The sequence below is a fragment of the Rana temporaria genome, chromosome 3, assembly GCF_905171775.1.
Source record: "Rana temporaria chromosome 3, aRanTem1.1, whole genome shotgun sequence".
NCBI classification, from domain to species: domain Eukaryota; kingdom Metazoa; phylum Chordata; class Amphibia; order Anura; family Ranidae; genus Rana; species Rana temporaria.
In genome coordinates, this window is record NC_053491.1 from 362062389 (window position 1) to 362075610 (window position 13222).

The 13222-nt window shown below is 43.1% G+C and overlaps 1 protein-coding gene across 4 annotated transcripts in view; it reads left to right on the top strand.

Moving 5' to 3' along the window:
- The window catches only part of CACNA1C (calcium voltage-gated channel subunit alpha1 C), a 535824-nt gene that overhangs the window by 138694 nt on the left and 383908 nt on the right, over window positions 1-13222 (top strand). For all 4 annotated transcript variants that reach the window (XM_040345319.1, XM_040345321.1, XM_040345318.1 and 1 more), the window contains exon 3: window positions 5137-5242. In XM_040345319.1, the coding sequence (XP_040201253.1) occupies window positions 5137-5242 (106 nt within the window). The remainder of the gene's footprint in view (window positions 1-5136; window positions 5243-13222) is intronic.

Genomic DNA, 13222 nt, shown 5'->3' on the forward strand with positions numbered 1-13222 from the left:
CTACAATTTTAAAGTATATGTCTATACAAACCTTTTGGTAGAGTTGTAAAGAGTATGGAGGTGTTGAAACCCCTGTCTGGGATTTATTTAATTTTTTTGCTGCCTGTGACCAATCCTATTCTATTGACACAGCAGGAAGTTAGAGGAAATCATTTAAATTGATCTGTCAAAGGCTTTAAAATATAATTTAATATATGTTTTTAATTAAATTTAAATACTTGTTTGCATTTTTATTGTTTTCATGGGAAGTAATAATAAAGCTAAACTCCAGGCAGATATTAAAGTGCTTGTAAACCCTTTACAACCACTTTAACCTACAGGTAAGCCTAGATTAAGGCTTACCTGTAGGTGCAAGAAATATCTCCTAAACCTACACGGTTTAGGACATATTTACTATAATCACGGGTGCCGCTGTCTACGGCGCATACTAGCTCATTATGCCTTTGTCTTGCAGGTGGTGTTTCCCCCCCCCCCCCCCCTGGGTTTACTTCTTCTTTAAGGACATAAAATAATTCAGCTCTGTCCTCATTAAAGCGGGAGAAAAGCCGCTGCTGTTTTTTTTTTTTTTCCATACCTGTAAAGCAAAAGCCATAATGAGCTAGTATGCACCGCATACTAGCTCATTATGAAATACTTACCTTGGAACGCGGTTAGGGGAACTTACCTGGTCCACGACGAGGGACATGTCATCTTGCCTTCGGCGTGTCTTCCGGGTATCGCCGCTCCAGCGCTGTGATTGGCTGGAGCGGCGATGACGTCTGTCCGGCAAGGTCCGGCGGCTGCCGGGCCTTTATCCGAAGATCCCCGCTGCGCATGCGCCACTGCAGTCAGCGGCGCATTGCGAGTTGAATATCTCCTAAACCGTACAGGTTTAGGAGATATTCTTTATACCTACAGGTAAGCCTTATTATAGGCGTACCTGTAAGTGAGAGTGGTAGTACAGAGTTTACTACCACTTTAGGCTCCATTCACACTAATGCTTTTTTTTTATAAATAAATAGTGATTCTGCGCAACATATCACACTAATGGAATAGTGATATCACATAAACAAGATAAATGTAAGAGCTGACAAATAATCAGCATATAGTATTAAATGCAAAGAGAATAGTGAGTCCAAATATAAATATATATATACTCAAATAGTGAATAGTGAGTCCAAAATATATAATACTCATAAGGCGAATGTGCAAAAATATATAAAGAATATTGTGCAAAAAAACCGGAATGGAAGTTCAATCCCAATAGTAAACACAAATCAGCTGTCAGGGCAGATATTCTGAATGCACTGGATGAAGGTGAGCACCAGCTCTATGGTGTGAGTGCACGGCCGTGCGATAGAAGATAAACCAGATCCCTGGCTGAGCTCCCGGGACTCTTACCTCTCAGCCCTCCTAAATGGGCATTGATGTACAGGTCACTCGCAGCCTTCTATGGGTGGTCCCTGATGTTTCCTCTCTTGATCTGATGGATCCTTCCTTAATTGGGACAGATGCTCCTCGAAACCAGATGGATGATGTGGGTTATAAGAGAGAGAGAGAGGGGACTCCCATAGTGAGGTAACGTTTGGTGCAGGTAAAATATGTTTATTGAGGAAAAACCTGCACTTACATTAAAAGAAAAATAAAAGTGCAACGAGGAAACAAACAAGCGGCGTTTGAATCGCCAGCTTACGTCACTCCGGGTGTACGTCCTCCAATTCCTACGCGTTACGACACCACGTGTCTTCGTCTGGGGAATCTCCCTTTTTTTTATGCATTTTGCAGAAATGCAGGGAATTTTTTTAACATGGTTTCCTATGGAACATGTTCACATCAATGCTTTTTTGTGCCTCTGCGTTTTTGGAAAGGGTCAAGGACTTTATTTTCCTGCAAAAAGCAGCGTTTTGCATGCAATAGAATTCAATGGACCTGCATCCAAAACGCAAGTCCCGCGATTTGCGTTTTTTTTTTAACCTGTTTATAGCTGGTTGTTAAAGGAAATGTAAAAAAAAAAAAATTACTGGCAAAAAAAAAAGAAAAAGCAAATCGCGGTAAAAACGCACGTCAAAAAACGCAGCAAGCACCGCAAAAAGCATTGCAAAAATGCTTAAAAGCAACATGCATAGGTGTGAATCGAGCCTAAGGCCTTGTTCACACATTTTTTAGTGCATTTTGTTTTGCAGAAACACACTACATTCCATATAACATGGTTTCCTATGGGTCATGTTCACATCTGTGCATTTTATGAAAAGGGCTTTTTTCTGTTTTTTTCTTCCATAGACTTCAGTGGATCAAAACGTGTATTGAAAAATGCACCTGGAATATGCAAACTGCAACCTGCATAGGTGTGAACCATGCCGAATACATCATAAAATGTATTTTCTAAACACAAGGAAGATGAGTACCTGAATTTGATCTGGTATCAGCCTCTTGCAGTCCCTATACAGCAAGGCTGAGTGTGACAAGAAGAAACAAAACAACAAGCCAGTCAGTTTATGTGCTGATAAGATACTTGCTGACAGAAGGATAGAGCAGAGTGATCAGAGATATGACCTCATCACTGTACTGCTTCACCGTTCACTATTCAGCCACAGGCAAAGTGTGGGTCTGTTCTAGGATGACCTCAGAGGAGGTTGAATGATGCTGGTCATCAGACTGAGGACACCTAGTGTCAGAAAAGGGTACTGTGCGCTAGAAATCTCTGGCTTGAAGACTGAATTTTGCATCAATAGCTGGTTTTGTTGGACTATTCCATTACTAGCTTATAGTTCTATTTTAAAGATTTGTTTTCTCTTTCTTTTTCCAAAATTCATTTGACCCCCTTGGAAAGTGTTGGATTGTGCAGGGTGCTGGTTTTCATGGTATCGTCTACTCTACAAGATCATGCCCAAGATTAGAGCATTGCTTTTTGTATGTGTTTCCTAAAGTTTAGCAGCAGTCCCTGACATTGTATTATCCCTCACACACCAACAGTAAATCAGTAATGCTAGACTGAGAGTGACGCAGGGCAAGGGATGGAGGGGGACGGGTCCAAGGCTCCACATAACAAAGGCTTTATTTTATTTCTGCTTAAAGTAATTCCTATTAGAAAGTGCCTCTGATGCCTTTGTATTGTTTATTGTCCAGGAATTTACTTGTGTACAGAAAATGAACTCCTCAGCAGCAGAACTTTGTCTCAGTAAGTCTTATAAATCCCACAAACTTTTATCCATGTACAGTATCTGTGAATGTAATTAGTTGTTGTAAAAGTTTGCAGACCCTTATAGAAGCTGCAATGGTGGTGTTGAACTCGTAGGAGGTTTTACCGTAACTTAGGGGGACTGTCATGGTTATTCTGGCACATGTGTGCCCGACACTGTTTGAACTGAGTGGAGGGTCTTGGCATGAATTGCCTCATCCATTTTGGCATATGTTTTTCAGCAGAAAGCCCAATGAACTCTTCACCATCCATTGGCAGCAGTGACTAGAACCAATCAGCATGATATTTTCGTCTAGCCAGAGCTCTGGGTTGTCATAAAAGGCAAGATGCTCAAAATCCACGATCATCAGTTTTCAATTTCCCACCTTGGACATCCATCCTTCACAGTCAGTATCTAGGTGATTTTAGACCACCACTCTTCTCTGGGATAGAATTCTGCTCTTTTTTGTGGCCTTAAAATGTATCTTAAAACATTTTCTTTACTCCTAGAAGTGTTAGAACCCCTGTCTGGATTTTATTGCAGTCTATCTGCCCTCCTGGGGAGATTTGTCCTCTCTGTATGTTCTGTGACCATTGCCACTGGTACAGAAAGTCATGAGAAGTCCAACATTTTGCAGTTGCTACCACTAGGGGGTGAGTTTTTGGTTTGGTCTGAACACTGCACTCCTGTGACCCACAGGAGAAGTAAAAAAGAGGGGAGATTTTGGGACTTTAGATGACAGGAGAAGTATGGCCAAAAGAACTTTGCCCATAGTTCTCCTTAAAGGGGTTGTAAAGGTTCGTTTTTTATTTTCTAAATGGGTTCCTTTAAGCTAGTGCATTGTTGGTTCACTTACCTTTTCCTTCGATTTCCCTTCTACATTTTTTTTTCTTTGTCTGAATTTCTTACTTCCTGTTTCTCCTCAGTAAGCTTGCCCCCATCATCTGGCTGGGGGTTATACAGTAAAGAAAGCAGGAGTATTTGAAATAGAGAGGGAGAAAAAGAGGGGCGAAAAAAGGAAAAAGAAAAGAAGAAAATGGAATACAAAGGGGATTGCACTCACATGGGCCGCACCTGTGTATATAGTGAAAAGAGAACAATAACTACAGGTAGGTATTGATGGTCGGACTTTGAGGCCAAGGAAGTATATTTAAAAGTAAATTTTAATATCATCAATATAGTATACAAAAACACATAATGATAAAATACAAATGCAAGGAATGACCACTGTACACAAAATCCTTAGAAGTCGCCGACGCACGTTTCGCCGTGGGGCTTCTTCAGGACGATGACAAGGATTTCGTAGAAAAGTGTATAACAGAGAACAAGTGGTTATATAACAGATGGTCTCTCGATGGATGCATCCAAAAGGCACGTAAAGCAGGCGGTATGATACAACCGACAGGGAATCTTGCACTGACTCTGAAGTCAAAATAGAACGTATTTCAAACTTAGGTTGGCACCACGGATATAGTTACGCATTGTCTGTACTAAAATGCATGACCCTGTAGCCAACTGGGACAATAACCCTGACAGAAAAAAGACACCATTCACATGTGGCAGGTCCCCAATATACTGGTTCCTGTTTTGGGCATCAACGTTTGAGCCTATACTGGTGGTATCAAACTGCTGTCCAGAGGTCGGGTATGTGTCCCAGGGTGTAAACCTACGTTACACGACTGGCTGGGGGTTAGTCAGCCAGAACAGCTTACTGAGGAGGAACCGGAAGTGAGAAATTCAGACCAAAAAAAAAAAAACATTTAGAAGGGAAATGGAAGGAAAAGGTAAGTCAACCAACAATGCACTAGCTTAAAGGAACTCATTTAGAAAATAAAAAATGAACCTTTACAACCCCTTTAAACAACTTTTTAATGGCTGACCCAGTTATGGCAAGCTTGCTATCATGCTGTTGATTTAAAATGTTTACTTGATATATTGTAGATATTGTGTCAGTGTATGGCCTTAACCCTTTCCACAGACCCTTCGAAATCATTATTTTGCTGACTATTTTTGCCAACTGTGTGGCCTTAGCTGTCTATATCCCCTTCCCTGAGGACGACTCCAACGCCACAAACTCCAACTTGGTAAGTTTCCTAAACTATTTATTAACATGATCCATTTTATTCTCATTGCTGTATAATGCATTAATATTGTATATACATCTATGGTGTAAATAACCTGTAGCTCTCTGGTGGTTGAGGAACTACATATTCCAGCAAGCCTGTGGCGCCATTCTGGGGTTTGTAGTCCCTCCCTATCTACAGAACCAACATTGCACAAGGCTCTCTCACTGAGAACCTGGTTTGAATTTTTATCTTTGCGTTTTCAACCTTAGGTCTGCTCAGTCTGTGAATTGATTATTTGTTGTGTTTGCTGATCGGAGGTTCGATGCACCTTGCTAGTCCTGTATTGTTTGGTACAGATATTGTAGATGTCTTCATAGTGTTATTTGAAAGTCAAGCAAATATTGTGTCTCAGAAGCTTCTGACAAAAGTAGCAAATATTCAGCTCCCTGGTAATATACAATATCTGCAGAAGCAGCATCAATATCAGCAAAACATGTGAGAAGATTTTTTTTTAGATGAGATAGGAGGTTTCTATACTATTTTGCACATAATAGGACCCTTCTTTGTTTTTAGAACATGTTATTTTTTTGTATTTGTTTTTTAATGTATTATATTTGTTTTTTAATGTATTATATTTGTTTTTTGGTCATGCATAATGTATATTTGTATGTGTGTGTGTATACAGTATCTCATTTATGTAAATATTTTATTATATCTTTTAATGTGACAACACTGAAGAAATTACACTTTGTATAACAGTGTACATTTTCTGTCCCCTCAAAATAACTCAACCCACAGCCATTACTGTCTAAACTGCTGGCAACAAAAGTGAGTACACCTCTAAGTGAAAAGGTCCAAATTGGGCCCAAAGTGTCAATATTTTGTGGGGCCACCATTATTTTCCAGCACTGCTTTAATCCTCTTGGGCATGGAGTTCACCAGAGTTTCACAGGTTGCCACTGGAGTCCTCTTCCACTCCTCCATGATGACGTCACGGAACTGGTGGATGTTACAGACCTTGCGCTCCTCCACCTTCTATTTGAGGATGCCCCACAGATGCTCAATAGGGTTTAGGTCTGTCGACATGCTTGGCCAGTCCATCACCTTTACCCTCAGTTTTTTAAGCAAGGCAGTGGTCATCTTGGAGATGTGTTTGGGGTCGTTATCATGTTGGAATACTGCCCTGTGGTTCAGTCTCCGAAGGAAGTGGCTCATGCTCTGCTTCAGTATGTCACAGTACATGTTGGCATTCATGGTTCCCTCAATGAACTGTAGCTCCCCAGTGCCGGCAGCACTCATGCAGCCCCAGACCATGACACTCCCACCACCACAGTTGACTGTAGGCAAGACACACTTGTCTTTGTACTCCTCACCTGGTTGCTGCCACACACGCTTGACACCATCTGAACCAAATACGTTTATCTTGGTCTCATCAGACCACAGGACATGGTTCCAGTAATCCATGTCCTTAGTCTGCTTGTCTTCAGCAAACTGTTTGCGGGCTTTCTTGTGCATCATCTTTAGACAAGGCTTCCTTCTGGGACGACAGCCATGCAGACCAATTTAATGCAGTGTATGGTCTGGGCACTGGCAGGCTGACACCCCCCCCCCCCTCCACCCCCTCAACCTCTGCAGCAATGCTGGTAGCACTCATACGTCTATTTCCCAAAGAAAACCTCTGGATATGATGCTGAGCATGTGCACTGAACTTCTTTGGTCGACCATGGCGAGGCCTGTTCTGAGTGGGACATGTCCTGTTAAACCGCTATATGGTCTTGGCCACCTTGCTGCAGCTCAGTTTCAGGGTCTTGACAATCTTCTTACAGCCTAGGCCATCTTTATGTAGAGCAACAATTCTTTTTTTCAGATCCTCAGAGAGTTCTTTGCCATGAGGTGCCATTATGAACTTTCAGTGACCTGTATGAGAGATTGAGAGAGCGATAACGACAAATTTAACACACCTGCTCCACATTCACACCTGAGACCTTATAACACTAACGAGTCACATGACACCGGGGAGGAAAAATGGCTAATTGGGCCCAATTTTGACATTTTCTCTTAGGGGTGTACTCACTTTTGTTGCCAGCGGTTTAGACATTAATGGCTGTGTGTTGAGTACACTCACCTCCTTTTATTGTAGCAAAGTGTCATTTCTTCAGTGTTGTCACATGAAAAGATATAATAAAATATTTACAGAAATGTAAGGGGTGTACTCACTTTTGTGAGATACTGTGGGTATATATATATATATATTTTAAATAATAACCCTATACTGTTCTCCTCTGTATAATAACACATCACCTCTTCTGCAGCAAACCTCCACTCTAGAGAAGGCCACACATGTTTATATTAGGCCAGGTTCACACTATTGCCGTTTTCCTGCAGCCACGTTTGCATGGGCACAGAAGCCCATTCATTTGAATAGTGCTGTGCGGCTCCCAGCATGAGAAAATGCACTGCAGTTTCCAGCACGTAGGGGTGCTTATCAGAATTAATGTCACCCCCATACGCCTGCTAACAGCAGCAACTTTTTGGTGTGGAAAAGCATGCGATTTACGTGCAATCCCATGCCTGCAAAAGTGTGACCCTTGCCTTACAGACTGGTCTAAAAAAAAATTTTTTACCTTAAAGCGGATGTGCCATGGGAACAAAATATTAAAAGTCAGCAGCTACAAATACTGCAGCTGCTGACTTTTAATATTAGGACACTTACCTGTCCTGGAGTCCAGCGCCGATCGCAGCAGAGCACGAGCGATCGCTCGTCACTCTGCTGCTCCCCCCGCCATCCACGCTGAGGGAACCAGGAAGTGAAGCGCTGCGGCTTCACTGCCCGATTCCCTACGGCGCATGCGCGAGTCGCGCTGCGCCCGCCGATTGGCTCACACGCTGTGTGCTGGGAGCCGAGTGTTCCCAGCACACAACGGGCGACAGACGGGATGTGACGGAATGCCCGTCTTTCGCCCGTAGCGTGTGGCCGGAAGTGGGTGCAAATACCTGTCTTTAGACAGGTGTCTGAACCCCCCTCCCCCCTGAAAGGTGTCAAATGTGACACCGGAGGGGGGGAGGGTTCCGATCAGCGGGACTCCACTTTAGGGTGGAGGACCGCTTTAAAGTGGTTCTAAAGGCATAAGGTTTTTTACCGTAATGCATTCTCTGCGTTAAGGTAAAAACCTTCCAGTATCAGCTCACACTAGCCCCCTAAATACCTGGATCCTTAGTCGATGCAAGGCCATTCCCGTCTGCAGCTGCGCTACTCTCTCTCTTCCTCTGCTCACAGGACACAGAGGCAGCAGTGGGAGCTATAGGAGGAGTGAGGATTGAGCAGGGGGCAGGGCCGAGCCATGCTGTGTGTGTTTGTGGACGCACACAGCCCAGCTTGGTAGCACACAGCTTGCAATGGGGGAACTCATAGAAGAGGAGAGCACCAGCAGGGGATCCCAGAAGAAGAAGGTACCTCTCTGTGCAATACCTTTGCACAGAGTAGGTAGATATAAAATATGTGCCTTTACAACTGCTTTAACCTTTCCTCAAATGTTACAGTGCAATAATGAAATGCACTCAGATTAGGTTGAACAGCACAGAAACAAAAATGTGAGAAAAACAAATGGACAACTTTACAATCTGTGTATCTCTAACGCGGTGCTGGGACAAAGTCTTTTATCACCACCCACCTTACCCCCATGAGCTGTGAATGACTTCAGGATAGGATGCAGGTCCTGCCCTTTTTTAGAGAAAAGCCCAAGGTGGCCGCCTTTCCTGCCTACCTACCCTCCAGCTTGGCCCTGATCTCACGAAAGCTATTTCAGCTTTTCCAATTACCGATTTACACTGTGTTTACTAAAGTATAACTAAAGACAAAACTTTTTGTTTTGGATAGAATGGAGAACCATAAGAACCCCTGTTAGGTTTTTATTGCTGTCTATGCCCCCATTAGGGAGATTCACCCTCTCAATTTGTCATGTTTACCATTATCATTGAAAGTAAAAGTAAAGGAAAATCCCAAATTTACGGTCGTCCCCAGAGAAGTAATAAAGGGGAAAATCTTCCAATGTGGACACTAGTTCTGGTGACTTGGTGGGCCCCAAGGGAATCCCTTAATTTGTGGGGATTTCCTCTCACTTCCTGTTCTGGCTATGGGAGAGAAAGTGAAGAGAAATCTCACCAATGGGACACAGATGTCAAAAATCTGACAGAGGTTATAACCCTCCCTTACTCCATCCAAAATGAAAAAAGTTTTGCTTATAGTTCTTTAGGATCTAGATCAGCCATTCTAAATCAAGGTTCCATGAAATCCTGGGCTTCCTTCAGAGGTTGCTAGGGGTTCATTGAGCTGTGGCTGACTGACCCTCCCATTTGATAGGACCTGCCTAATTCCAGGGCTTATATCATTTGGCAACGGCATGGCACGATTGATCTAACTAGCAATTTTCCCACCAATTGATTTTAGCAGTTGATCCCCATGATCTGAAAATGATTTCAAGGGTTCAGAAAGGTAAAAAGGTTAAAGGTCTAATTCTGATTGTACAACTAGATTGTGCCACGTGTGGTCAGGTATGGGGTCCAATGTATTTATTCCAGTAGCAACGTCTCTTCTCTCTGTGTCATACTGGAGAAGAAGGAGGTTGGGGCAGTGAGGAATAAGCGGCTACCTATAGCAACCAATGACAAATCAGCTTTCATTGATGCTATATTCCTATTGGCTGCTGTGGGCAGTGCACTTTTCATATTTATTCCTCATTGTTCTCTTTTACTAAATGAACTAAAAAAAGTGGTTCCTCTACCTCGCTCTTGTTTGCTATTTTGTTCTTTAACAACTGGTTAAGCGGATATGTTTGGTTGGATGTGGGAATGCGTCTGAACATTCGTGATTGTGTTTCTTGGCGGATGTGCACTAATTGTAATTGGTGGAATTTTCGTCATGCTCTTGTAGTTTTCAAATTTTCCTGTTTTGTGGTTTGTTTTTGCCCTATCATTTTAAAAATAGCACTGAGCAATGGAACTGTTTGCAGCCTATTAGGCACTTGGTTGTTTCATTTTCTGCAACTCCGTTTTATTTTGTTGAAAAATACCTTTACAGTGTGGAGGAAAGTATTTACTGATCTGATAACTATATAGACATTTTCTGCAACAGTATTGCATGCGTTACTAGTGCAATTCGAGCTGCCGCCCGTGAAGCAGTGTAGCACTGCTCCCGTAGGGATTGCTGTGTGTGAACTTCCCTGGGTCTCCCCCTGATTTTCCTACTGCCATTTACTAGGTGTTTTCACACAACCAACCTTATGTTTCAAAGTACCATTGGGGCAGACATATAGGCCCAGATTCACAAAACACTTACGCCGACGTATCTCGAGATACACTGCGTAAGTGTAAATATGCGCCGTCGTATCTATGCGCCGTGCCCACAGAACTAGATACACCTGAAAATAGGCTTCTTCCGACCGACGTAACTTTCCTACGCCGTCGTATCGTGGGCGCATATTTACGCTGGCCACAAGGGGCGCTCCCATTGATTTACGATTCGAATATGTAAATGAGGGAGATACGGCGATTCACGAACGTAGTTGCGCCCGGCGCATTATATACGCGGTTTGCGTAAGACTTACGTCCGGCGTGAAGTTATTCCCTATATAGGAGGCGCAAGTCATGTTAAGGAATGGACCAGGGAACACAGCCGTCGGATTTTACGTAGTTTACGTAGTACGTGAATAGGGCTGGGTGTAGGTTACAATCACGTCGTAGGCAGTGATTCGACGTATCTTAGGCAGTTGTTTCGACGTGATTCTGAGCATGCGCACTGGGATGCGTCCACGGGACGGCGCATGCGCCGTACGTTATTCGTATCTTTATGACGCTCAGTCCTTCATTTACATGGGGTCACGCCTCATTAGCATGGCTCACGCCCACTTCCACCTACGCTGGCTTACGCTGAGCAGCGCTGGCGCAGCGTATATTAGATACGCTACGCCGGCATAAATATGCGCCAATGTATGTGATTCCAGGCCATTATGTAGAACTGTTCAAGGGCCTAGGAAAAAAGGTTAATGGCTTCCTTCCTTTCCCCAAACACTATGTAAAGTTTTTTTGTTTTTTAAATTGAGGGTGAAAGGGTAAGAACTCCTGTCAGTTTATTTACTGCTGAAGAGCGCAATGGTACAACATTTAAGATCCAGAATGTTTTTAATGAAATCATGGGTTGTAAAAGAGATCCAAAATTTTATAGGGGTAAGACACTACCTCTTTATCAAGGCTTCAATACAAGTAAAAAATATAAAGCGTTTATACGGAATGATAAAACAACATGTTGCAGATTCATATTATAGGAGATATAATTTAGAAAGGGGATTTTTTTTTTTGAAATTGTAAGAATACCATATAAAAAGCGATCTTTGTACAATTATATCACACACCAGAATGTCAAAAGAACAATAAAATGAAATATGTAGAGCTATACAACATACACAATCCCAGAATGGAAAGGTCTAATATAAATGCTCACAAAGGACATACGATTACTGTATATATTCTGTTTTTAAATTTCTGTGCTTTGTGAGCATTTATAATAGTATTTTTTGTTTTGTTGTGGTTCTTACTAACAATTAAAGGAAATCTATGGTCACCACAGCATATATTTTCATTCTTTAACATCAACATTGAAACAGCAGTACAAATAATTGTTATTATTGACAATCCAATGTACAGTTGGGGCCCTTTCCCAAGATACGGATCCCGTGAGGATCCGTACCTTTCTTATCCGCTTGCTAAGCGGGGATCGCTCAGTTGATCCCCGCTGAGCCCGCAGATGACAGGGCGGTCCCCGCACACTGTGCAGGGACCGACCTGTCAGATCTCCGCTCTCCCCTATGAGGGGATCAGATGAACACGGACCGTCTGCAGATTTTCCTCCGTCTACAGAATCGGACCATAGCGGGGACCGATGAGATCGGGTGTCAGCGGAAGTTCATCTGCTGACACCCGCTATCCCATAGGGATTCATGTATGTCCGTATTTCATCCAAAAACGGATGGATGAAATACGGACATAATACAGAAATACGGATTCCCTACATGCTTTGCAGCATCCATTTCTAAAGACTACATATCCCATGGTACCATGCTCCCTGCTCAGTCATGAAATGAATGGATAGTCAGTGATCACTGACTCTGTGCCTTCAGAAAAGGGAGGAGCCGGTAAATGACAGATTTTCTAGGCTCCTTCCTCCACTCTCCATCCTGACAGATCCGGGACAGGGTTGGACTGGAGGAAGACAGAGGGGGACTGGAGGTGCACAGATGACATGGAAGGGGACTGGAGGAGCACAGAGGACACAGAGGGGGACTGGAGGAGCACAGAGACACGGAGGGGGACTGGAGGAGGAGCACAGAGAGAGGGGCCAGAGGAGCACACACCGGTGGACACGAAGAAGGATATAGGGAACAGTCGGGGTGATTTTAGCGTCGGTGGGGGGATTTACAAGCACTGATGTCCCTGTATAGATTTTAATAAAGCAGCTGAAAGCCGCGGGAGGGAGAGGAGGAGAAGCGGTTGTGAGCTGCTATATTGAAATCTATACAGGTAGATCAGTGCTTGTAACTCATCCCCACCGCACCGATCATCCCAGGTATCGAGTCAAGCATCGGATCATTTGCACAATTACAAGTACTCGTACAAATGCTCAGTAGTGGCACCAATACCTATACTAGTATCAATATCGGTGCAAGGCCATTAAAAATTTAGAACATGCTCTAATTTTTCTCGTTGTTTTTCACATCTTGTTTTTTCACGTCGTGAAAAACGGTCGCGTGTAGGCTTTAACGATGGGAAAAAAACACGCATGCTCAGAAGCAAGTTATGAGACGGGAGCACTCGTTCTGATAAAACTAGCTTTTGTAATGGAGATAGCACATTAGTCACGCTGTAACAGACTGAAAAGCACGAAGACTGAAAAGCGCGAATCGTCTCTCACCAAACTTTTACTAACACGAAATTAGCAAAAGCAGC